The sequence below is a fragment of the Rhincodon typus genome, chromosome 12 (assembly GCF_021869965.1).
Source record: "Rhincodon typus isolate 14 chromosome 12, sRhiTyp1.1, whole genome shotgun sequence".
Classification (NCBI taxonomy): Eukaryota; Metazoa; Chordata; class Chondrichthyes; order Orectolobiformes; family Rhincodontidae; genus Rhincodon; species Rhincodon typus.
In genome coordinates, this window is record NC_063343.1 from 24,242,194 (window position 1) to 24,270,128 (window position 27,935).

The 27,935-nt window shown below is 39.0% G+C and overlaps 1 protein-coding gene across 7 annotated transcripts in view; it reads left to right on the forward strand.

Moving 5' to 3' along the window:
• The window catches only part of sh3tc2 (SH3 domain and tetratricopeptide repeats 2), a 94,271-nt gene extending 68,992 nt beyond the window's left edge, over positions 1-25,279 (forward strand). For 2 of the 7 annotated variants that reach the window (XM_048603911.1, XM_048603910.1), the window contains exons 11-19: positions 2,270-2,403; positions 4,229-4,270; positions 5,063-6,739; positions 9,073-9,253; positions 9,571-9,721; positions 11,617-11,739; positions 17,487-17,637; positions 18,762-18,958; positions 22,807-25,255. In XM_048603911.1, coding sequence (XP_048459868.1) covers positions 2,270-2,403; positions 4,229-4,270; positions 5,063-6,739; positions 9,073-9,253; positions 9,571-9,721; positions 11,617-11,739; positions 17,487-17,637; positions 18,762-18,958; positions 22,807-23,010 — 2,860 coding nt within the window. In that variant the 3' untranslated portion in view covers positions 23,011-25,255. Of the gene's footprint in view, positions 1-2,269; positions 2,404-4,228; positions 4,271-5,062; positions 6,740-9,072; positions 9,254-9,515; positions 9,722-11,347; positions 11,441-11,616; positions 11,740-17,486; positions 17,638-18,761; positions 18,959-22,806 lie in introns of those variants that run through there. The other 5 variants (XM_048603909.1, XM_048603912.1, XM_048603913.1 and 2 more) reach the window with 5 other exon arrangements.
• Positions 25,280-27,935: the final 2,656 nt, after the last annotated feature.

A 27,935-nucleotide genomic window follows, 5' to 3' on the forward strand; every position in this document is an offset into this window, starting at 1 on the left:
CTGGACTGACCTATCTCCTCCCTACCTCCCCACCTACACTCACCTTTACTGACTCCATCCCCGTCTCTTTGACCTGTCTGTCTCCTCTCCACCTATCCTCTCCTCTATCCATCTTCTATCCGCCCCCCCTTCTCTCCCTATTTATTTCAGAACCCCCTTCCCCTCCCCCATTTCTGAAGAAGGGTCTAGGCCCTAAAACGTCAGCTTTCCTGCTCCTCTGATGCTGCTTGGCCTGCTGTGTTCATCCAGCTCTACACCTTGTTATCACAGATTCTCCAGCATCTGCAGTTCCTACTCCCCCTTCGCATATATATTTCTCAGTTTTCAATTTCATATTTCCCTTTTTGTTTTCTGTTCAGGGTAATACAAATTCTTGTGTGAAACACCAAGGTTCCTAGACTCTCCATATTCTAACTGAGCGATTTATTCCTGGGCAGCTCCCTAATTTTGCATTCCTCACTTTGAGTAAGCACCTCATCTCTGTTTGGCTGCTCCCTCTGGTGGTACATGCGGTAATCACTGATGCTTCTGCTGCCATCGCCATTCAGCGGCATGTAATTCATCAATAGTTAGTTTCACTGAACTCACCTACATCTATCTGCTGTCAGGATCATCAGTCAAAACAGAAGTGCCTTGTAAGGAAGAGATTTCCTTGAGTAACTTCTCAACCTGGAGGCTAATATGCGAATTCTTAAAACTGTGTCGATATTACTTATTCTGTCTAGAATCATAGAATCCCCATAGTGTGGAAGCAGACTATTCGGCTCGTCAAGTCCACACTGACCTGAAGAGCATCCCACCCAAACCCACCCCCTATCTTATTCCTGTAGCCCTGAATTTCCCATGTCTAATCCACCTAGCCTGCACATCTTTGGACTTTGGGAGGAAACTAGCACCCAGGGGAAACCCACAAAGACACGGGGGAATGTGCCAACTCCACACAATCAGTCACCCAAGGCAGCAGTGCCACCTATTCTATGTTTAAAATAGAACATGTTTTCCAAAATGTGAAGCAGATTCTGAACTAAAGAAATGAATGATATGTTTATTATCAACTGAGTGAAAGAAGACTACATAAAGAAATGCAGATAAACTTAATGGCATTTTGTGGACAGGATTGATGGTCTTGTGCTGTTGGGTTCTTAGAACATTTTGAGAAATGCAGCCAACTAAAGGTGAAGCATCTAAGATACGAAGTTCGATAATTGAGAGTTTTACTAGTTTTATAATTGGCAGAACTTAATACATTGTGGAATTTTACTGAGCCTTACTTTAGGAGATGAAATAGATTTTGGGGAATTCACGCTAGAGTAAATGCTATCTAGACTGTGGATGGTTTAGGGATTGTGGACAGAACAGCAAACATTTTGTTGAACAGATTTCCTCAGAAGAATATACACAAGAAAGCCATACTTTGTGACTGATAGCATCCTGTGTGTGACTACTCTCTATATATACCAACAGATAAGGGTGAAATTTAACAGCCAGGTGCCTAAAGAGAGGGCAGGTTGTTTGCATGCTCCCTTTAATGTGAGTGCCCAACCCCATTTTCAGGTTTTAATCTTCATTAACTCCAAGTGGATGTCATGTGTAGGGCATGTTTGCAGGTTATCGCAAATTACTAACCAGCAGAGAGATAGAGAGGGAATGGTTATCATCAAAGAGGAGCAAATCACAGCAGCTAGCATTAATTTATGTGGACCCTGGAGAAACACTCATTTATCTGGTCTCACTAGAAGAGTATTAACAATTATCTTTTGAGGTCTTTTATTCTTGCTTATCAGGCTTTGCTGTCTATGGATCTTGTTTCTTCCAATAAGCTACTGTCACACAGGCTAATGAAACTGCTACCTTACTTAGATGCTGCACCATCGAGTGGAATGTATTACTCAAAATGGTAGTCACCAGGAATGAGGCATTAGGTCCACCAATTTTTACTTCAGTATCTGGTGCCTGGCAAGCACTTAAAACATTTCTTTGCATTCTGAAAAAATGGCATATGTTGCACTTCAGAATAACATGATAAGGTAGAGTAAATTTTCATCTTGAACCCTCCTACTGCAAGGCTAAGAGCACATATACTGTGAGTTATTCTCATCACATTATATCTAGGTGTAAAATTTCGTCAAAGTACAAATGTCAGTTTTTTTTTTATTCTTGCTTTCACTTGTTGGTTAATTTGATGTTTGTTGCTTTATTGAAATTGAAGCAATGCTGAATTGCTGTCAGACATCCAGTTCACATAAAATTCTAAACTTTAATTTTGCAGGGATGCTCATCTCTTGTTCTTAAGTGATGAAGAAAAATCATCTCTGATTACCTTTAAAAAATCTGATGAACAACATTGCATCAATCTCCTGAAAACACTCTGCCAAAGCGACATCAGTGCAGTTTATCGTTTAGGTATGTTTTTGCTGACGTTAATTTATGGTTAATTTTCCAGTTCTTATCGCTTCAATCATATCTTCCATGCTGAAAGTGGTGATTTTCACTGGGATATGGTCCCATAGGTGCTGGAGTCCTGTGATACCCTGTTGGCTGTTGATCATATTTAAGTAGTGACCATGAGTGTTTTAAGCTACATGACTGGGAGACCATAATAACTAACCCAGTCTGAGATAATTTCATATAGACAGTTGAAACATCTCTAATAAATGCCTTCACCAGATGGTTTGAAAATTGTGTGGAGGACTGTTAAAAGAGACCTGCATTCTAAGGTACAACACGTTGGACTAACTACATATATGGGTTCACTCTTTAAAGCTGGTTCTCTAACAATACAATGTCAGGTCTTCTCTGCCAGCCAAGTATGCTGAATAATCATGGGTGTATGTTTATGTTTCACAATAAGCATAGCTGGTCCATACTACTTTGCTGAAGATTAGCCTCCTTGATTTGTAGCTCAAATGCTCACAGTTTTAGGAGGAGAACCTATGTTCCTTTATAATAGTGTGATTTCCTGTTAAGAATGTGGTAATAAGCTAACCAACTGTTTAAAAAAAATCCCCTAGTGTATATATATTGTCCCATCATTATGCTTTAGTGCATGATCTGTGTATTTTATCAATGGGTTTGGAACTTGTTATGTTATATACCTGACATGCAGCCCATTTGGGGTTTGAGTTACATTGTGTTCTACAGTCTAATTAGTTCTTTCAACACCATGCAACGTTTTAACTCTGAGAGGTGCCAGATATCCTGTTTTTGAAGCTTCTGGTAGCATCTTCAAACTCAGCTCCAGGTCCCTGAACTTCACTCTGTATGTCTTAAAGCATTGCTCAGAACACGAAAGTGACTATAAGATTACCACAACAGAAACATGTTTCAATCATTTTAAGAAGTTTTAAAAAGCTAAATTTAATAATAGTTGAAGAATTAATTGTTATATATTATTGTGATGACTGTTCTCATGTTGCAGCTTAGTTTTGGAAGTTACTAATTTTATGTCTAGAAGTGAACATGTGATTGGTGAATATATGTGAAAGTAATTAGCATATTGTCACATGCTACTTGCCCTAGTGTTTCAACATAATGTTTGCAAAGTGATGGCAAAATGATTGGCCCTATGCATAAAATAGCTTAGCATTTTGTTAATTATTGGTAAACTACAAAGAAGGATGATTGTCAATAATTTAAATATTTAAGAAGAACTGCAGGATTTTGATAATGTTAATAAAAACTCTTGAGGTTTTTTTAATGGTGCCACCATTTTATAGCTCACAGTTAAAATCTATTTTATATAATTACATTGCTATTTGTCAATTTCATGTTCGCTTGTCAATATTTACAACTGCAAGGTGTATTACAAGTTGTACAAATGGAAATGACTTGATTTCCTGCTCAGAATTTTGTACTATGATGAATTAACAATAATATTACAGATATGTAGTCAGTTGAAGTCTTTCAATCGAGGGAATTTAAAACAAAAATAGCAAATAATATATGAAATATAATTCAAAAAATGTTCACAGTTAATTATATCAATTTATAATCCAAGCATGTCTAATTGCCAACTAAATAACTGTAGTCTGAACAAATCAATTTATTGTATTTTGTTCTGGGGTTTTTTAATTTTGGCTTTTGCTTTGTTTTGGGCTATGCTCTGAAATGGTCAGGTCACTTCATCTACTTAGTTGCTTAAATATACAAATGCAATGAAACTGCAGAATGGCTATAAAATTGAGCCGATGTTCTCTATTTCTAAGAATGTACGTTTTCTCGATTGTAGATAAATGTAAATTGCGAGAGATAAAGTCAGAAAGTGAACAGGGTGAGTAAAATTCTTTCAAAGTAATAATTTTATTTTAAAAAAGACTTGCACTGAAATATTCATGTCATAAGTTGTTGACTATTTATATTTTGAAAACAACAAATGCTGGAGATCGCAGCAGGTCAGGCAGTGTTGGTGGAGGGAGAGCAAGCTAACGTTTCGACTCTAGATGACTCTGGAGCTTCAGCTCTGATGAAGAGTCATCTCGACTTGAAACGTTAGCTTGTTCTCTCTCTACGGATGCTGCCTGACCTGTTGTGATCTCCAGCATTTATTGTTTTCAGTGCAGATTCCATTATCTGCAGTAATTTGCTCCTACCATGACTATTTGTATTATTGGGGCAAAATTGCTTATCGATACATTTGTTTTCAAGAGTTAATACTATTTTCTAGAATTTGAGTGTTGTAGTGAAAGAATTGAAGTTTTTATGGGTTCACTCCAGAGTACCTGGTAAAACAAAATCTGATAATACTTTCTTAGTTTATACTATTTAGTTAACAAATCAGCACAAACTGATTAATGATAACTGAAATTTTATTGACTTAAGCTAAACATTCTAACCTAAAAAATACTGTTATGGATACTAGGAGTATTTGTTGAACAACATTTTGTCTGAAATTCCTCTGTTGAATATTCTAACACAGATGTGAAATTATTTATTTTCATGATTAATGGGTTCAGTACATGTTCAGTAATATCACTAGCAGTAATTTCTGGACTCAGATGTTTTGACTCATTTACGAATATTTCTGAGGCCTTTATATTTTGCTGTCCTGTATGTATCTCCACAGGAGATCGCCTTCATTCGGCATCTGCAAACCATCTCCCTTCTGGTCTAGCTGGACTTGTTTGTGGAAGGAACATTCCTGACATAAATTCTTCTAAATCTAAGGAATTTCAAGAATTTGTTCCAGAGCCAGATCAACTTGATGAACCAAAGTTCTGTATAGATCTTAATCAAGGAGGCCTGGGTGATCCTGCAACCTTTGACCCTTTACTACTATTCCTAAACCAAGAAGAATATATAGTGCAATTCAAACAATTCTATGATTTGTCCTTTTCCTTTGTAGGGTCTACTTTATATGGGGTAACTGAAGAAAAAGAAATTTTACAGTATTTGGAAATGGCAAGAGAGATAGCCAAAAGATACAACAAACATTGGGCTTATTCCAGAATCTGTTTCCTTTTAGGAAGACTTTGTGCTAAAAGACTCAGGTTCTCACAGGCCAGAGTTTACTTTGAAGAAGCAATGACTCTGGTGCAAGGCACATTTTCTGACTTATATCTATTGACTGCTTTGTACGTAAATTTGGCTTCTGTGTACTTGAAGCTAAAAATGAAAGAGAAATCTCATAACCTTGTTGAAAAGTCTGCAACTCTTCTCCTGTGCATCCCATGCCATATGTTTAGCTCGGAGAATGAGTTAGAGATACTTAACATTATACTTAAAAAAGCAATGATTGCTGATGATTATCTCCTGGAGGCACGTGTCTGTTTCCTGATGTCAAAACTTTTTTTGGAAATTGGAAAGTCTGAAGAAATGTTGCCATTTGCTGAACATTTGCAGTTTCTTTCAAATAATTTTGGTTCAAAAAGCAATATAGTCCCAGTAAATGTGCATTTGATTTTAAGCTCAATGTATAATAAAAAATGCTTACCAGAACTTGCGCTAGCAGCATTAAGACTTGCTCAACCCAGCTCAAGCAACACCTTGTTTGGTTCTTTGCAGAAAGCTGATCTGGTCATGGAAATTGTCTCAAAATTAAACCATCCAGGGTATTGTAATTGTGAAATACCAACACAAGCTGCATTTTACCTTCAAAAGGCTTCAAGTCTCTCAACCGGTGTGACCAATACAATCATTCAGAGAGACTTGTATTTTGCTTTGGCTAATTTATACCAGCAATATAAGTCATATGAAAGGGCAATTGATTTCATGACAAAATCTGCAGAAATAACAAAATGCATTGGTGATGGGGGAGCTTTCAGAATCTCTCTTTTTCTTGCCTGGTTGTATCTTTTAAATAATCAGCCTGTTGTGGCGTCAGAAATATTGAATTCCCTTCTGGAATCATCACTTCAGACACATGGTCCTATTGAGCAGGGAGTTGTTCATAACATGTTGGCAATATCTTTAAGAAAGAAAGGCATGCTGAAGGAAGCTTTGGAAAACTGCCTGTGTGCAATAATGGCTGCAGAAGAGACTGGTATAAAACATAACCAAGCTATCGCTCATGCTAACTTTGGATCTCTGACTCTGTGCTGTAAACATTTAACACTGCCAGAACGCTACCTCAGGAATTCTCTGAATATATATTTGGAAATGCCAGACTGCAGCTTGGAGTCGGATTGTGTTCAAGTCCTTCTTTGTTTAGGACAATACTACGTGGACAGAGGCTTGAGGGAAGACGGGAGACTGAATTATGAACTAGCACTTCTCATTGCCATGAAAAGCAATAGTATTTATTGTAAGTACTGTGTCATACAGATGGAGCCAGATGTATTACTTATGAGAAAAATAGGTGCCCCAGAATCAGCAGCGAGGCATGTAACTAGCTTAGATGATATTAAATCACCAGGTGGTTAAACAAATCTACAACATCATATTAGACTATGGCAGATGGTCGAAAGCTGAGGAGTAAGCTAGTTAATGTAAGCTAGATGGGAAATTGACACAAAGGACTGTAGCGTGACTTTGAGATACTTTTATTAAAATATTTTAAAAATCACGGGATGTGTGAAAGAAAGAGTTTACAGCTTTCAGTTCAGTATGACCCAAAAGTACTTTATGGCCAATTTCCTTTTGTCAAGTGTAATCACTGTGGGTGTCAGATTTCATGGAATCCCTACATTGTGGAAGCAGGCCATTCAGCCCATACTGATCCTCTGAAGAGCATCCCACCCAGACCCATCCCAGACATTACAGGGAATTTAACATGGCTGATCCACCTAGCCTGCACATCTGTAGACCACGGGAGGAAACCAGAGCAAACATACGCAGACATGGGGAGAACGTGCAAACTCCACACAAGCAGTGATCCAATGCTGGAATCAAACCCAGGTCCCTGGTGCTGTAAGGCAGCAGAGCTAACCACTGTGCCACCCTACCAGTGAGCCACCTTGCCACCCTTGTGACTGTTGTCTTATAGGAATAACATTGATAAAGAAGAAAGCAATAGAACTTTGAGAATACCAGGGCTAAACAGAGATTGTAAAATAATTAAAGCAGAAGGCAGATTAAGATAACTTTTTTAAAAAAGGAGAATTTAAAAAAGTAATAGCTGGATAAGAAATCCTAAGAGGAAGCACTGGAACAAGTGTATGCAAACAAAAGAATCAGCAAACTATTTCCTAGAAAAACCAATTTTTAAAAATTGTTAAAAATGAGGTGAAACTCAAAGGAGAGAATTGTCAGTTTGGAGGTGATGATTATAACATGATGATACTGTATTAACCGCTATACATTGAACTTTATTAAATAGAAGGATATTGGAGAGGAGATGAATCCTGAAGCTGTTGAGAGAAAATGAGTGAGAGATAATTGCTATTATTGAAGTTCTGAGGAAGGGTAACCAGATCTGAAACGTTAACTCTGATTTCTTTTCACAGATGCTGTCAGACCTGCTGAGCTTTTCCAGCAATTTCTGTTTTTGTTTCTGATTTACAGCAGCACAGTTCTTTCGGTTTTATTACAATTGCTATTATGTTACAATTAAGTTATTTGGGCTAAAATGAGAGAAAACACTACATGGCAACTAGATCTATGCAAAATGCTGAGCGAGATTATAGAAAGAGGTTAAAGTTCAGATTTTAGAGAACTATTAAGTTTTAAGTTGATTATTAAAAAAAAAGTCCATATGAATGATCTGTTCAATTTTTAAAGCAATGGTCTTTGAAGGTTTTAATGTGCTGCGGTCTGGCAATGTTGTTGATACAGTTAAGTAATGGAAGTCCATTACAACTATTTGACTGAACTCAAAGTCTCACTGATGGATTTGACTTAGTAAGAATTAGTGACATAGTTGTTCAGAGAATTGAGCTTTTTTTGATTGATGTTCTGTGAACAGTTAATGGGATTGTGTTTTTGAAATGGTTTTTGAATGGTTGTTTATTTTGACAGCTCGTGAGTGCTTAGGAAGACTAATTTCTTAAATGCAACTTGAATGGCTATGGTTTTGACAGTTTTATGAGCTCTCAAGATGATTAATGCTTTTTTGAAGGGCTATTTGTTTATTTTAACAATTTCATGAGCATCCCAAAGACCTCCCAGTGTTATTGTAGGACTCATGAGTTTTGAGCATAGTGGATACTGACTGATTAAGCATGACAAATATGGAGGACACATGGGGAATGGAAGGGGCATAGGAATAGGATTTTGAGGAGGCATGACAGAAATAGAGAGAAGATATGGGAATATGAGGGGTCTTTTGGTGAGGTATGAAGATTTTGAGTGAGCGTGAAGCATATGAAATAGACATGAGGATATGAGTGAGCTGGGATGAGTAGGTGGTGGGTTAGAGTGTGATTATTAAGATGCCTAACACTTACATACAGAAATGTACAGATCCTCATTGAACAGCAGTGAGCCCTTTAACCTGATTGGCAAGGTGACTTCAACTCTCGACCATACCTGCCACCTCATGGAGAACTTGGAGTAGGCAAAGCCCATTGGTCAGGAAATGGGATTGCAATGTCGCAATTCACACCTTGAGCATACAATTCACTGAATTGTTCCCTCAAGGTGAAAGCCTATAGTTACTCTAAGTTTTTTTTTCCTCATCAGCTATATGTTTTTCTTTAGGCCAAGTTCAGGCTCTTGAACAACTCTGCAGTTTCTATGAGAACATTTTACATGACAAACAGCAATGTAGAATATATTATGAGCACTGGCTGATGCTTTCTCAAAAGTTAAAGGACAAAGAACAAGAGATGAAAATATTGAACATCCTAAGCCACCTTCACCTGTCTTTTAACACACAGAGGTGAGTAAAATTAAGTGGGGCTCACTATATCAACAAAAATATTAAAATAACTCAGTTAATAAGACCTTGATAATCCTTAGGCAATCATATCGTTACATTAATGCATATCTCTTCAAAACAGTATTGTCTCTCCATTCCTTTCATATTCAAATATTCTGTTCATTTGCAATGAAGAATATTTTACTGAATTTTAATAACATTAAGTATCCTTTTACACAGTTTAGTTTATAAAACAAGTCTAGATCTATCTTGTGTTTTATAGATGCATCACACAAGAATTGTTGAAGTGTTAAAAGTAAACGAAATTCCAATATTAGTTCCTACAGATTGTCATTAGACTATACCAAACAGAACCTGAGGAATTTTATTGATCTAGGAATGCACTTCAAGGAAGCAGAGGCATGGCTGTTGGCTGGAAAACTCTATTACCTGATGGAAAAATATGAACTTGTTGAGCTGTACTTTCAGGTACTAATTCTTTACTAATTTCAAAATGTTGCCGCGCAAAGATAATGGGATGTGTTCTGATTACTTGGTTGCTGAATACCTGAGTATGTTGATTAGCTCTACCCCTTAAGAGATGAGGTGCTAATATCATTTTCAAGCTGGTAGGTCACCAATACATATCCTGATTATATCTTGCTAAATGGTTGAAATCGATCCAGGCAACCACAGCAAGGCAAGTCAGCCTGCCATGTCTGTGTTAGCTCTCTGCAATATGAACTAGTCCCACTCTCCAATCCTTTCCTCTTGGGTCTGATTTTTCTTTTTGGGTATTGGTGTATTGTAGAAATCCATTATTCAATCTGCCTCCACCAAGTCACCAGGCAGTGCATTCAAGATCCTAACTGCACAAAATGCTACTTTTACTGTTGCTCTTAGGCCATCCATCTTATATTGGTAGCATCTGATTATTGACTGTTTCATTCATGGGAACAGATTCACTCTATCAATGCTGTCTGTACTCCTCATGATTATGAACATCTCAATCAAATATCATCCCAATTTCTCTAAGGAGAATAACTCCAGATTGTCCAATCTATTTACATATACAAACTAGAACATACAAATAAGGAACAGGAATGGGCTACTCAGCCCCTTGAGCTTGCTCTGCCATTCTGTAAGATTGTGGTTGACTTGATTATACCATATTCCTCCTTATCCCAATGATCTTTCACACCCTCGCTTATCAACAATCTGCTTCTGCTCATTTAAAGACTTATTATTTAAAGAGACTTTTTTCTGCCTTCAGGGAAGAGATTTCCAAAGATACTGTTAACTCTCGGTGAGAAAAAAAAGTCTCCTCATTTCTGTCTTAATGGGTGCCCGCTTATTATTCAACTGTTACACCTAGTACTAGATTTCTCCTACAAGATGAAATATCCTTTCCATGTTCATCCTGTCACCCCTCAGCATCATATATATGTCATAACTGAAGTCCATCCCTGAATTTTTCTCATGAACCTTTTCTGTACCCTCTCTAATTCACACCCATCTTGAAGGGCATTACCCAAAATTGTACACAATACTCCAGTTAGGACTAAACCAGTGTTTGATAAAGGCAAGTGGAAAAGATTTCTGTCAATGTGACAGTAATGAGCTCACGAATGGCAAGGGCCTTGCTTACAGGAGAACAGCTGTCTAGGGGAGAAATGCAAAAAGGCGTGGAGAAAGCTGATCCACTCAGAGTGCATGGGAACAACCTTGAGAGGGTGATATAAGTCTAATGTGAAGGGGATTGGCAAAAAAAACCCTCCAGTAGCTGTGCTGGACAGGAAGTTTGAAAAGAAAATGGGATGGACATCTGGGTTGTAGCTTGTAAGGTGGCAGCTATCAACTCCCTAATGATCACTTCAGGGAATGCAAAAAGAAGCACAGGGAATTTGTAGCCTCATCTAAGAGGGAGTCAAACAGGCGAGCAGGGAAACAAAGGAGTACTGTAGAGTTTGGGGAGGAATTTGGGAGGACTGATTACCTGATAGGGGGTAAGTAAAAGGAGCCAACACAGGAGAGAAGTGTTTGTAGAGGATTGAAGTTTTAAAAAGGGTTGGGAATAATGATAGAAATAAAGTTATGGATTCATGTTTGGCCCAGGATCAAAATATGCATATGAATGGACACAGAGAATTGACACAGTAGGATGGATTAAGTGGGAAGACGAAGATATCTTCAGTTTGTTTTTCTTAGAGAAATAAGAACGAACCTGTCTTCCATCTGAAAAAGAAGGGCAAGACAATTGTGTGAGTGGTTTGAATTGTTCAACTGAAAGCCATTGAATAGAATGTCATAGATTTTTAAAACATAAATTGTTTAGAGCCTACTTTATTAATAATTTATATCTTTGATTCTTATGAATCACTCAGGCAGCTATACAAACAGCACAGCAAACGGAGAATTTGCACTTTATAATGAAACTCAATGAAGCAGCAGGGGATATGTTTTACAATGGGCCTAGGGAGCGAGAGAAAGCAACATCGTTTTATAGGGTAAGTGTCAGACATATTATAGTGTTGGATTATCATAATGACAAGTACTGAAAATCTTTGAATAATGTCAGTATTGCACTAAAAATTGTCCTTTGATGTTGTGCCCCCAGTTGGAGGTTTGAGATGGGGGCAGGGAGTGAAGTCAGTGGGAGGACATGCCATCAATGTAGGGCAGCCAGATGTAAGTATCTACAAGGAAGGCAGAGGAATCGCATTGTGGGTATCCTTAAAGCTTCCCCACTGGCTGAAAGGGATATCTAGCCCAAGACAGCCCAAACTGCAGAAGAAGCATCTGCAGAAATGACAACTGTCTCTGACCGGCCCAAATGGAGGCCAAGTGTGAAGAGCAGCAGGATCATGTGAAAATCACTGCATTTCATCCGCCTACTTCAGCAAACACTGCATGCCTCACCTGTGACAGAGTTCACCGATTCAATATTGGACTGTTTAGTCACCTCATGACCCAAAACATTAGAATGGGACAAAGTCACCCTGAATCCCAAGGAGCTGCCTAGGAAGAATAATGGATGATTGCCCTTACTTCAGGGAATGATGGGTTCAGTCACAAGAGGGAGAGGAGGTATTGCCCAACCCTTACTCCCAGCCTTTGGCAATCATCCTGTCAGCCCCTCAGCAAGGGCAATAATGCAGAGCAATCATTTTCATAAAATGTGTGGATTCTTCTGGAGACTACTATTTTCTTGACTTGGATCCTATCAGTTTGATTTAAATGTGCTCTTTCATGTCTTGCATATTAAAAGCCTACATCCCTATTACTTGGATAAGAGTTCACTTTAATTTTTAATCATCTCACCTTAGATGGGATGTCATAGATCTTCCCAACACAGGTAAAATTGATTCTGTTCTCTTCTCAATGCTGTTAATTGGAACAGACTAGATATGTGGCTATTTTTAGCTGGTAGTTAAAAGTCTGCTCTTACAAGTGGGTTAGAGAATAATAGTGGCTGAATTTAAAGGGCTGGATGTTGCTGACCCTGTGGAGGCCTCACAGGGGATAGGGGCTGGAAATATGTGGGGAGAAGGGGTATTTAGCAAAAACGGGAAATCCTACATTGAGACGTTTTCTGGGGTAACTTGGGACCTGGATCACTGCCTGCATTACTGAGTTGGGCAACCGATTTGCATGACTAAAGCTCCGGATAGGGATGGTTTTAAGGTTTAGTTCCAGTGGTGCGTTTCTCCCTCAGCCCCCACACCTTCCATACGCAGAGGTTAACTGCTCAACGGCCGTTTCTCTGAGGCAGACTCGGGCACCTTTAGTGCCAGATGCTTCATGCTCCATTCTCTGCTCCTGTTGTCTAAACTGATGCTCAGAAGGATCTTCTCACTCACCCTGAGCATCCTCACTGTATTCAATCCTCCTCTTTTTTCAAATTTCATAAACACTTCTTGAGGATGCCCCGGGCTGAAGGTCCCTGATGGCCCCTGTCTTGCCTCAGTTATACCTGGCTCTGCTGGAGAGGTTGCCCAGGCCGCAGAGCTGCTGGTCTTCTGAGTGGACCTTGGAAGTTGACCTGCCTCTGCCAGTTGGCCACTACAGGGTCAAGATCTAACCGAATGTGAATCTGATTGTGCAGCATATGTTATCCATTATCACAGAAACATGTTACACTTGCAGTGTGACAATGGTATCTAATTGGGCCTTTCACTTTCTAGATGTGAATGTCTTTAATCTTTTATTCTCAGGAAGTAAGCATATAATCTTGGCTGAAATTTTATTTCAGTATAAAGCAAGGGCTCTATTACTAGTAAAGACGTTCTTTAGATAAGATTTGAAAACATCTATTCAGGGAGATGCTAGCCCTTTGACCGGAACAAAGTCTAGTCTGGGCCTTCTGTTGATGCAGTACAGAGGACACCAAGAAAAACACTTAACTCGCAATAGGATGTTTCAGTTCATTTTGAGAGATTTTTTTATAATCAAGTCCTTGCTGGCAGATCCCAAAGGAAGAATGAGCTATTTAATACTAATGCAAATATCATGTGTGGTTTGATCATTTGTAATTTTTGCAAGCTATTTTAAATTTAATGAATAGTCATTCAAGTTTGGTGGATTGCTATTCACTTACAAAATTATATTCATTAAATCAATGGAACACGCAAGCCTGAGCTGGTACCTGCCGGTTTCAACTCACGACTTGCTCGTCTGGTTTCCAGCTTAACTAGCTGTCTCAGCATCTCAGAGTACCTCCATTGCATAGCTACCATCTGAATCCCTTGTGCAAGGAGATTGATATCAGCCACACACCAGTCTCACCACATTATTGTGATACTCACTTAGAATACAGTTCTATACTTCAGTACTTCACTTTGTAATGCTGCTGCCAGATTACTTGTTGTCAGGGACAGGCACCATCTCATGAATTGGAGCAGGGTCCATCTCAGGTCTCTTTGTTTGCTCTCTTAGCACTTATTTGACGCCTGCTTTGATGCTCATAGCATCCATGTCTTGCCTTGCCTTTTTGCACATTGTCACCCTCACTCAAAACTTACAGCCTCAAAATACTTCTATCCTGCTTTGCCTATGAGAGCAGAGTCAAAGCCTAGTAGTTTGTCATGCTTGCCTGCAACAATCAGTCAAAGGGTTGGACGTATTGGTATATGGTACCATGCTAAGTCAATATCACAGTTGCATCATGCACCAGCAGCACACTGTGTGTGTGTCAACCAAATTGCCATGTCTCAAAGTCTAAACAGAATAGTTTTAAGATGAATCAAGGGGGACTGTCATCAATCAGGGATTACTAGTATTATAGGTCAGAAGCGTAATCTGATATCAGTCCAGTGGCTTGTCACGGTCAGTCGGCAGATTGGGCCAATCAGAGGCAGTGGATTTGCTTCATTACAGTAATCCAGTGAGTGGGCCACAGTCAGTCCCGCAGGACCGGTGCAACCAGTTTGGAAATTAACTGTATGTTAGTTGTGGAGTTGTGCAGAGGCTGGTCAGGGCTCTGGTTACTCATCAGTTGGGGATGTCTTTCCAAATTGGTCAGGGAATTGGGCCATGGTCTCTCATGGTGTCTCTTCACTGCAAATCAAGGGAGATTAATCAGGGGCCAATTCCATGGTTGGAAAGCCAGGGAAGTCAATTCTGATTGGAGGTAGAATGCTGGGATGCAGAGGGACCAATAATTGTGAAGGGAAAGTGAGGGAAAGAATCAGGCATGTGACAGAAAGGGGTACAGCAGGAGGGAGAATCCTCTCCAGTCACTGCCATCTTTGTTTTGATGGGGGCAGGTTGATCGTGATATGGACAGTGGTACAATTAAGCTGTATGCCCAGGGTTCAGCGCATAAAGTACAGAGATGAACAGCTAAATGAAAGAATTGGATGGCAAGATCAAAGCTGAATGAGCTTTACCGGGACAGCAAAGCAGAAAGGAACATGAAAGTTTGGCAGTTCACTTAGATTAATGGGCAAAACCAGCGACTCACTCTGTGAAGACCTACCTGTGTCACCCTCCATGCTTTTCATTAGAGGTGATGTTCACTCATTCAATCATAGCAAGGTTTCAAGTTAGAACAGGTGCTGTGGAAGAAGTAATAGAGAGTTAGAACATTGCATAGCACTAAGGTTGACTGGCCTCCTTACCTTCATTCTTATAGCTGCAGCTACAATGACAGTCACTCACTGAACATATATTTTAAAAATATGATGATGCATCTACAATCAAGTTTCATCTTCACTATCTCTGTGCCCTCATAAGGATTTCTTTTCCCATTTCCTACCCCCTACATTGAGGTGTAGTCACAGTGTTTGCAGCTGGGGTAGAGCAAGCCAGCTCTATAATAAAGCTCGTTGGCTTTGGAGGTTTGGGTAAGTAACCCCAGAGCTTGTGGTTGGAAGGTCCATACATGCTGAGAGTGTCCCAGCTAGATGCAGGCTCACCCTCCTTGGCTTGAAATTCCACAGAGTTAGAGATTGCAGGAAGGATGGAGGCAGAAGTCCCAGGCACCTTTGGAGTGTCCTGAGAAGAGGCCTGTATGTAGTTCCTCCTCTGTGTGGGAGCCTACTGGCACCATCCTGTCACCTTGTGAGGAAGGTGCACCTTGAGGGAGTTCCAGGTCTCTTGTCTCTCTGTTGCCTTGCCAATGTTGCTAAAGTGATGGAGTGCAGGTCTGTGTGTATATCTGGCTGGCATTGAGTGTGCTAGACTAAGCTTTCCATAACAGTCTCTGATCTGTACAGCTACACTTCTGGACTAAATCAACCTTTAACAAGCCTTTTTGCTGCTCCTGTATCTGCTTGTTCATTTGAATGAAGTTGTTATTGGTTAACACTACAGATACTCTCCAACCAGTGGCTGAGCAGATACCTGGTCCTCAGCTGTCCTCTGAGTGTTTGCGATCTGGAGTGTTTCTTCCTTAGCCAGCTGTTTTCACCAGAATGTGCTTCCGACTTTAATCTAGCTAAAGTAGCTATCGAGGTGTCAGTATCTGAGCTGGTGGGGATTGCAGCTTTGCTGGTGTTGAATCCGAGGGGAGTGTGTCATCTTCCTCAGGGATTGGGGAGGGGAGTATGTCCTGAAGACCTGCTCTCTTCAGCGCACAGACCATGTGGATGGCACTGGTGTCGGCAGGAGCCAAGAGAAGGAATGAGTTGCAAAATAAGGGTACGAGTTTGGACATGCTAAGAATACATTCACTGTGCTGGTAATGGGAGAGCAGAATAAGACTTGACAAGTAATCATTTCAGGTTGCCAGATCATGGAAATCTCAGTATCATGATATGAGCAATCACATTCCCTCTCCCCTAAGGCAAAAACATTCTGAAGGTAGGGAGTGAGGAATGGATGTCAAACAATCCACCACCTGCTGTGGCTCTCTTTGCCCTATTGTGGGCCATTTTTGTTTTCTTAGAATGAGACTAAGGATGGGGTTGAGAGAGGTGGAAGTGATTGATACAGCTGTTAGTGCTGGTGCAAGTGGGGAAAAGGTGGTAAATTATCCTGAGTGAGTGAATAGGATGCTCGGTGAGGGCATGCAGGGTTAGTGCTGTTGGGAGGTGGGATTGAGGGAAGACGATGTGTCTAATTGTGAGAGTGGGTGGCCACCAGTTCTCGTGGGAAATGTGTGCAGTGAGTGTGAAGTAACAAAGGAAAAGTGGTGGCAATTACCCTTGCGAAGCACTGAAGGTCATTGGTTGTCTTCAGCATTGCTGAGCATTCGCACTAACCTGGGTGGCAACTTCATACTGGGGTGATAGGGTCTGGTGCTTTGGCCCCCTCTGGCTTTTCTGAGGAAAAAGGATGGGTCTTCTCAACCACCCCATCCACCAGGACCTTCAGGTCCATGTCAATGAAGCTGGGATCCAACTTCTGTTTGTCAGCCATGCCCTTTAATATTGTTCAGCAACACACTGTGAAGGGCAGTTCCTGGCTTGCAGCAACTGACCTGGTGCCTAGCTTGGTTTTAAATATGGTATCGATGACTAAATTCCAGCAGGTTATGGTATTTCCTCTGCAGCTGATTGTATGATAGTGTGAGCGTGGAGCCATAGAGTCGTGGTGCATAACTAATGAAGAGAAAGACCAGGAATTTTGTGAGAAAATGCCCTGGAGCTCATGGAGCAAAACCATTAATTAAATTCCACAAAATCTCCACTGAGTCAAATTCTGGTAAAATTCAGCCCTATATATTTAACTTTATGCGAAAGCAACATTTCGCTTTTGTGTGTACTTAGCAGTCTGATCTGTCTGAGGTGAAACTTTATGAATTATTCTTCAGGCTGGGGCAGTACCTCTGGCTAGGATGACGGGAGATACTGATGCAGAGCTCAGACTTTTTAATAAATTAACTGAGCTTAATATTATGCTGAACCATTTAGAACAAGCCCTAGAATATGCGATTGCTGCTGTTAGACTCAGCATAAATACTGGTGAGTAATTTTCCATTTATTCAACAAGTTTGTTAACTATGACTGGAAAAATAGTATGTATTAATTTCAAATTAGTCATTTAAATTTAGTAACATTTATTTGCATGATTAAATATCGAAATTTCTGCTATTTTAATTTGAGATCAGATAATTTAGTGTCAAAATTCATTTGGGATTGTATCCTGGTCTAAAAGTGAGGTGTGTGCCTGCCTGGAACATCTGCTTGAGTCATGCTTCAGATCAAGAAAATATCCTAACTTTCACAGTATACAAAGAAGTCATGTTGGCTTCATACCATTGCTGCAGTGACTGGCAAACACACCTTTTATAAGAGAGCTGGCTGCATTTGTTTATTTCTTAAATTTTTTTTTCGGTATCTGGGTCAACCACATTAATCCCAGATGAGCTTAAAATTTGACTTATTATTATGATCTCAGGCCAACTCTTGTGCAACTTTCGACTAGAGACAAATGGAACTCCTAGTCTATTACTAAATTTGGAACAGATGGGGAAGCTGGACCTGAAATGTAATACAACTAGTATTTAAGGTTAGAAGATAATGGGGTTTCTACAGAGAGCATGACATTAAATATATTTATTATCGATATATGCAAAGGATCCTGAGTACTGTTAGCAAACAGTTAATCACAAATATGTAATAAATGGGGGTAACCTTTTCGTATTAGTTTTGATGGGTGCTTCCTAAAACATTGACTTTGTGTGTTTGGTTGCAAACAGATAAACTGTGAAACTTGCTAAAACTTTCAGGACATAATTAGGTAAATGATATACAAACACCTTACTAAGCAAATGCAAGAGCTCAAGACTTGAAGGAAAATAATGTTAAAATATTGTCGGTAATTGTATTGCAATTGATGCTCCTATGGCAGAGGTAGCATCTGTGTAGGAATGATGAGAAAAGTGGCTTCCTCTGTACTGAAGTATCTTTTGATAACTGAACGAAATTATTGATATGAACTGATGGTAACTTCTCTTCCATATTTGTGTCCCATTGTGCAAGCTAATACTCTTAACGCATTTAATATTTTGCTTTAAAAAATTAGAATAAAAATAATTTCGTGATGAAAATACTTTAAAGTTGCTTTTTCTCCTCTCAATAATTAGGAAGCCAACTGAAGGAACAAATTGCTTTTTATCGACTAGCTACAGTATACTACTTACACCAGCAATATGAGATGGCTGAGAACTATTACTTGAAGGCATTATCACTCAGTCCCTACTTATTGCAATCTCGTGAAGAAGCAATGTACTACATGAAGGTTTACTTGAGACTAGGTGACATTACACTCCACAAACTCAAGGTTGGAAAAGTTTCTCTAACTGGCTTTTCTGCAATCATTTTGTCAGCTGACCAACAATGAGGAATATGCATTAAAGTTGAATGAACATTCTTAAAATGGCCAAGGAGATAGCAAGAACTGCAGATGCTGCAGTCAGAGACAACACAGTATGGAGCTAGAGGAACGCAGCAGGCCAGGCAGCATCAGAGGAGCAGGAAGTTGACACTTCTGGTTGGGACCCTTCTTCAGAAATGGGGAGGGGGAAGGGAGCTCAGAAATAAATAGAGAGAGAAGGGATGGGGCTGGGCAAGGTAGGTGGGATGGTGATAGGTGAATGCGGGTAGGGGGAGGTGGGGATTGGTCAGTGGGATGGATGGGGCAGATAGGTGGGAGAGAAGATGGACGGGTTGTGTCAAGCCAAGGAGGTGGGAGGGAGGATGGGCCCACAACCAAAGAGATATTTCCCTCCCCACCCCGTCTGCCTTTCGTAGGGACTGCTCCCTCCGCGACTCCCTCGTCCTCTCCACACTCCCCACTAACCCTACCACACCCGGCACCTTTCCCTGCAACCGCAAGATGTGCTACACCTGCCCCTATACCACCCCCCTCACCTCCATTCAAGGCACAAATCAAACCTTCCACATGATACAGGGGTTCACCTGCACATCCTCCAACTTGGTCTACTTTATCTGTTGCTCCCGATGTGAGACCAAGTGTGGACTCGGGTCCATTTCGTGGAGCATCTGTGCTCTGTACGTGACAAACGACAACACCTTCCAGTTATGAACCATTCTAACTCCCCCTCCCACTCCCTGGGTTACATGTCCATCCTGGGCCTCCTCCAGTGCCACAATGACACCACCAGCAAACTGGAGGAGCAACACCTCCTATTCCACCTCGGGAGCCTACAGCCCAATGGTCTAAACATAGAATTCACCAGTTTTAAAATCACCCCATCCCCGGCCTCATCCCATATCCAACCCTCCCCCTCATCCTCGCCTCTTTGGTCTGACACAACCTGTCTACCTTCTTCCCCACCTACCTGCCCCTCCCATTCCACTGACCAATCCCCACCAACCCCTACCTTCATTCACCTAACACCATCCCACCTACCTTCCACAGCACCAACCCTCCTCTGTCTATTTATATTTCTGAGCTCCCTTTCCCCTCCCCATTTCTGAAGAAGGGTCCCGACCTGAAACGGTCCTGCTCCTCTGATGCTGCCTAGCCTGCTGTGTTCCTCCAGCTCCACACTGTGTTGTCTCTTAAAATGCCAGGCCTTGTTATTTTTCTCAATAAATATCCACAATTAGGATGAGTAATTTGGCACGATGCGATACCTAACAACTAATGTCATGGTTTTCTAAATCGATCATGGGTAACATGCACTGATGGTTCAGTACCACCAAATTGTGGTACTGCCCTAAGGCAGTGAAAATGCTGTCTTTTAGTGTATGAACCCCCCCCAATAAAAATAGCATGTCAAAAGATGGCATGCAGACATTAATTTATGTCTGTCAAAATATTCTGTTGGCTCATTTAAGAACTATTAAATTTATGGTAGCAAAAACTTGACATTAGCAGCTAAATATTAAATAAGTCTGAATAAAATCAAAATACTGCAGATGCTGTTTGTCTGAAACAAACAGAGAATGTTGGAGAAACTCAGCAAGTCTGGCAGCATCTGTGGAGAAAAATAGAGTTAACATTTCAAGCCTGATGTGACTGTTCAGAGTTTTTTTTTCACCAACGCTGGCAGACCTGCTGAGTTTCTCCAGCATTCTCCGTGCTTGTATCAAATAAGTCTGCTGATGCTCTTGCACTGAAAATTAATGTTAAGTATGTAAAGGAAATGATATATGGATTAGTTCGGTAGTCCATGTTTTACATTGTTACTGAAGTTACTTTATAATTTTACCAAAGGATTTTTTTTCCATAATTACAACATAATAATCACAATAATGATGTTTCATAAGCCTGACTTCTCGATGAACAAGTTTCAGGAAAGTGAACCAGAAACCATCATCGTATTATTATCCTCCAACAACAAGTCTTCTAATGAATAAATTTAGTATTTATCGCAATAGTCAGGAAGTATGCATATTATTACAATAAAAAGAGGGAGGATTCCCACATGATTTTTCAAGTATGGTGAGATGAGGAATGGTAAAATCAATTGAGGACACATGGATGAAAGGAAGAACTCTCTATTCAGGATTAGAAGGAAATTATATTACAGATTGGTGGACATGTGAAAGAAGAGTTAATGGATACTGATGCATTCATTAAAAGAAAAAGCTACATAAATAACTGGCTAAGAATTATAAATAAATAAATCACACTTTGTAGTAATCAAGAGATTTATCAAATAATATGGTTGGTGCTGCGTAAATGGACTTTCAACATGTGTTTAATAAAATATCACACAATAGACAAATAAGCAAAATTGAAGCTTCTTAAAAGGGGAGGTAACTGTATGCATACAGAATAAATAATTGAAAGCAGGGTATGCGTTGAGCTGTTGTTTATCAGATTGATTGATGTGCACAGTAATGTCCCCAGGAACTTTTTTCTCATTGATAAATATTATTGACCAAGAGTGGGGTATGTAGATGATAATTTCAAATTTTGAAGTTGATAAGAAACTTGGAGGTCAAATGGATATGGAGACAATATGCAGTGATATGCAAATTCATTTATCTGTGTTGAAAGACTGAATAGAGAAATTATGAACTGAACGTTTACATTTTAATGGGGTTCAAGGAACGCAGAAACTTGTCTTTGATGCCTGCACAAGTTTAGAAGGTTGTTTTTTTAAAAAAAAAGGCATAAAGAATCCTTACTTTTATAAACAGAATTGTTAAGTACAAAGGAAAGAAAATTATGCTAAAGTTTATAAAGCACTAGTTAGGCAGCAATTGAAGTTTTGTGAACACATAAAGGAAAATCTTCAATCCTTAGGATGCAGATGAGATCTACTAGGATGGTGGAAGTGAACTCAATGATAATCTTTTAAAAAGGAATCAGATGACTTATTGAAAGATGCAAAAATAGCAAGGTCTGGAGATGGGCCGGTTAGTGGAACTTTCAAAGATCAGGCATAGACAGAATAGTTTCCTACTATGCTGTCATTCTATAATTATATGTAGAATCTAATAAAATATTTGTAGAAATTGAGAAAACAGAAGAAGTCAATTCAGCCCTTTGTGTACATGATGACTGATAAAGAGTCTATCGGCCTAATCCTCTTTTCCACTTCTTGGACAAAAATGTTGGTGGTTACTGCACCTTAAATACACTGCAAAACCTTTTTAAAATGTAATGAACGCTTCTGCCCAAACCACTCAGGACTGCTGTCTCATTAGAGAGAGAGAGATGACGGGTTGTGGTTTAACCTGAGGGCAAAGGGTGAGGTTGAGAATGGGGAGTCCTACATACTGACCTCAGCCGGTATGGGAATACATTTGTCCTTCAGGTGTCATAGACATAAATGTAGAAAGTAAGTGGTCAGGGACAATAATATTGATTGATATCCTGAAATCTCCCTGGATTATTTATAAATGAGGGAAAAATTGGAAATTATACCCATGACCTAACCAGTTAGAGAGAGGATGTGGCGGAACTGATTGCGAATGTCTGGTGGAAAAGACAGACTTGATAGTGAATAGTTAAACTTATTCAAAACAAGTTGCCTATCAAACCTATTTTTAAAACTGTTTTGTTGCATGTTACAGTAATTATTCCTTTTAAATCATTAACTAAAATTTATAAATTTGAACTTGTCTTTGAGTCACAATGATAAATTTTCATATTTGTTAAAATAATTTATCTATTCTCAATAAGAAAGTTCTCCTTATCCTTGATTTCAGGATGCACATGATGCCGCTGGCTACTTCCATTTGGCTTTTGCTGCAGCTACTGAAATAGCGAACAAGCAAGATTTGTTTAATATTTGCACCAGGCTTGCCAACATTTACAAGAACTACATTGTGAATGAAGATCTGCATTTGCAGTTTGTTCAGCAAGCAAAGGCTCTTAGCACTGAGCTATACAAATGCAAACATAAGCCATGAACAAGCTAATGTGAAGTTACATAAGATGTAAAATGAACTCCTGCAACAACTCCATTTACAGCAGTGATTATTTGTTGGAAAGGAATTGCTAATGTCTTGTTCTATCCAGATGAATTTACTTTCCCTTTACATTCAAGAACAAATGTGAAGACCAAAGACTCATATTATAAGATCACCAGGGTTAAAAGCAAAAGGATGTTACAAACATGTAAATAAGTGGTAACTGGGAGATGCCAAGTCGAATTCTAAGAACCAGGCCATTAAGCAGAAGAAAAGGTGGATGGATGGAGACGAAATCCACAGTTTTCAGTTTCTTGGGAATACTTTGATCACAATGATTGACAAGTTATTTTTGTTCTATCCTGATAACCAAAATAAGAAAAAAGAAACATCTAGTAGTGACAGGATTAATGTGTTCTTCAGATTGTGCTAGAATAGTCAAAATAAATTAGATTGCTCAATGCTTATAATAGCCAGGCAGTTAGACAGCTAGATTAATTTAACACAGTATTTTGTATAGTCGCTTAGAAAAATTCCAATATTGCTGTAGACTCCAATATGTTTAACTCATCATTAGTTTTACTTTTGTAGATGATTCTAAATTTTATGGTTATTCAAGACAAAGATTAAGATTATATAGTGAGCTTGTAAAATTACTAAATTCACCTTGCTAACAATAGTAATTTATGATTGCATTAACAAGAAACTATTGGTGCCACAGTATTTTTATAATGCATGCAAAAATCCATGTGAAGGTATATGGCTGCTTCATATAAAAATAAGCTGGAGTTCATGATGGCCCTATGAAATCAGAAGTTCTTTTAAAAAACTGCCAGTGTTGGAAAAACAACATTGCAAGGCATATTTACAGTAATACAGCATTCATACCTCATTCCTGACAAGGTGCCACATCTAAACTACCTTTCTTTTCATCTTTTCACCCATTCTGATTCCCAAATAGATGCATTTAGACATATAGAAATAACTATTGTAAATTTGCTCTTTTCCTGTACTCTTTCTATGGCAAGTACATTCCCCTCTAACTGTTGTTCACCTCTAAATTCCTCACTTTGCATATGCTACCATATCATACAATGGACAAAGCTATTGTCTTTCCTGAAGTGCATTCTCCATAAGGCAAGTATTAGAGCATCTCTTAAAATGAGAGATAATATCATGGAATCTACAAAGGATTAGTAATAAATATTTGACTGAGAATATTATCTGCAACTAAATTACTTACATTTAAAGTAATTTGAATCTGATTGTTTGTGTGTTGACCATGTGGAACAGACAAAAACATCAAAGTCTTGTATATGCCGTATTATGAATGGAGAAGTGAAGTGAACGCAGAAATTCTAGAGATTTAATAATCATATCACTTTCAATAGTAAAGAGTGACTTGTAAAGTTTAACATACGTTAATCTTGTAACAATGTTCTTGTCATAGTACTGGCATTTTTTTAATCAACCAACTCTGGTAGCTGTAGAAACTGCAGGCAGGTACTTTCTCTTGTTTATTATTGTCAACATCAAATGACTTGTACAAGCATGTGTATAAAAATGAAAATACAATTTGCAGAGAAGTGAGAATCATGCAAACAGTGAAAAATGTAGAGTTTTATAATATTTGAAACATATGTTGAATCTATCATTACCGAACAGTAATGTGAACACAGTATTTTTATATTAAAAATTTTATCTAACAAAACAAAGTTTCGTTTATATTTTTATATCATAAGATGGGCAACTATTGGAATACTACTTTCAATTGATAACATTATCATGGCAGAAGATTGTGCTATTATTATAATGTGATTTTCATAATGTCAAATGTAGGATCAATGTACTTTTCAATGATAACCAATAAATTTGAACAATGTTCAATAAGGTCATAGGCTAATGTTTGTCTCTGATTTTCATGAAAGATTTGATTTCAGTTGCACAACAAATTGTATTTCAGGCCAGTAACTGTACAGGTATTAACAAGGCAGCCTGTTTGTATTACTTCTCACAATTAGTATGTCAGTACACCTTTAAGTGACATGCTGATATCATCATCGCTGTAACAAAGCACATGACTTGAGTGTAAACAGATCTCAGGCTCCATCTTAAATAGGGCCCACTTGATGAATGACATGCTGATGGAAGTACAGTACTCTTTGTAACTGAATAGCTGAATATTAGCCCAGCTATGGATATGTCTTTGAATGTAATACTGTATACTTTAATGAACTGTAATAAATATCTGGTAGATCTTTCAATGCAACATTACTCATGTCTTAGTTTTTTTTATGTTACAAGAGAAAAAGTTAGCATTGGTGCATCAGGTAAAGATAACCCTCCGAAAATTCATATTATACTTAGCAGCGGTAGCTATCGTTAAAAAGGACAACTCAAAATCTCAGTGGTAGATATCTGAAACCTAATTTAGATTTAAATTTATTTAATATTGTCACTTGTACCTAGTTTCTGACACCATCTTGGATTGCAGAATAAATTACTGAATAAATTGTATAAATGGTAAAATACTGAATCATTTAATATTACATTAATATTACTAAAACTGGAAACAGCTTCAAAAGTTCGTCTTTCCCTCTTCATAGACTTCACCCTCTCTGCTCCTCCAGTTACTGCCGTCCAACATTGCCCCCGAGGGATCCTGGCAATGTGCTCCTTTCCTGTTACCACCGGTGCCATCACTTCCGCATCCGCCACCTCCGAGCCAGAGATGGTCATGCTGCTGTGCAGACCCCGCACTGGACAACAACTGTGGACATCATGGCATTTGGATAATTAACAGTATCACTTTCTATCAGTACAAACCAGTAGATAGGCATTGACCAGTGAGAAAAATGAGACACTTTCTTCCTGATTTAAATATGAGTTCATTCATGTTATAAGAAAAATGGAAAAGAAAAGTAGCCTATGTGCCTTCAGTACTTCAGGGCAGCACGGTAGCCCAGCGGTTAGCACTGCTGCCTCACAGTGCCAGGAACCTGGGTTTGATTTCAGCCTTGGGCGACGTTCTGTGTGGTGTTTGCACATTCTCCCCGTGTCTGCGTGGGTTTTCTCCAGGTGCTCTGGTTTCCTCCCACAGTCCAAAGATGTGCAGGCTAGGTGGATTGGCCATGCTAACTTGCCCATAGTGTTCAGTGATGTGTAGATTAGGTGGGTTGTAAGGGAATGGGTCTGGGTGGGGATGCTTTCAGGGTCGGTGTGGACTTGTTGGGCCAAAGGGCCTGTTTACACACTGTAGGGACTCTATGATTCTACTGATTTTTTTTTTTGAAAAGAAAGCAGTTGAATCACCCTCACGTCATAGCTACAATGGTCTTCTGAAAGAAAACGCAGCTCACAAAAACACTTCAGAATAGTTTTCTACGTTAGAAGACTTACCTATGTCCATGGGTCTTTTCATTTCATAATTTTGTTACTTCAAATTGTGCCAAAGTGAAGGGATGTCTGCATGACATGATGTCTCCTTATTTGGAGTGAAATCCATCTAAAGGCTGATAATTACAATGACAAATTTGCAAATTTTGTACTACAGGCTATAGTTCTTCAAAACAACATTCATTAGAAAGGACCAAGATCTATCAAAAAGACAGCAACAAGAAAAATAAAGTGAAACAGAAGCAATAAATGGACAAATGAAATTGGACAAAAGAAAATCAGTAAAAGAAATATTTACTGTGCTACAGTCAACTTCCTGTAAAAAAGACAAAAACCACCAAAGAGAAAAGAAAGGCAAATGCAAAATTATGGGCAGAAAGTTACAATTTTCCTGAATTACAACTTTTTTAAACAACATATGCGGTTTTGTTTTACAGACCCAGTATTCGATGATCATGAAAAGATAGCACTGAGAATCTTGCTTGCCATCAGCAAGGAGAGATTTTGCAAATTAATATATCCATGCTTTCACTGGATAATCCAAAAGATCCAGATGAGACCTGGAAAATTCTCGAAGACAAGCTGAAGGTACTGATTTACTTTAGGACTAACTGATTCTAACTAACTTCAAATAGGTTGCAACCATTAACAATCAAATGATTTCTTTATCAAATGATACCAGCACAAAGGATATAAGTATGAAAAATGATGGCATTCCATTAGCCTTCTGGATTATGAGTTATACCTGCATATTAACTTTTTGAGATTCCTGCATGAGAACACCTAAACCCTTCTCCACATAATACTTCTGTAATTGTTCACCATCAAACTGGATGTCAAATTCAACTATATTGTGATTGCTGCTACTTGTGATATCTTTTACTCTAAGGGCTTGAATTAATTCCGTCTCATGACACAATACCAAGTCTAATAAAAACTGCAACAAAAACAGAAATTGCTGAAAAAGCTCAGCAGGTCTGGCAGCATCTATGGAGAGAAATCAGAGTTAACGTTTCTGGTCGAGTCACTCTTCCTCAGAATTGCCTTCTGGTCAGTTCCAGAATGTACTGTTTGAAGAAACTATCTCCGAAGCATGTTCATAAGATTGGAGCGTTGTATGCAGATTTGTATTCCACCATCACCTTTACATCCTTCCTATGGAGTGGATATAGTGCAGGTTCACTAGTTTGCTTTGTATTTGAAATACAGATGTGAAGGAAGACCTAAAAATTGGTTGTCTTTGGACAACATAAGGTAGAGCATCCTGTAGGGATGAATATAAGGGATATGTCCCTCTACAGGGATGAATAAAGGATTGGCTGTGGATGATGAAAGAGTAGGTGATTGAGAAATTTCTAATTATGACAGTTAAGCAAATTTTATCTGCCTTCAAGAATTTTTACATCTACTCCATAAATTTGTGACTCCTATGTTGTGGTATTAGGGTCCTTGCAGGTAAAATAAGCGGCCTATTGGAATAGCTGTGCTCAGTTCAGGCTTCACTCCTGTATGACTCATGTCTTGCCTCC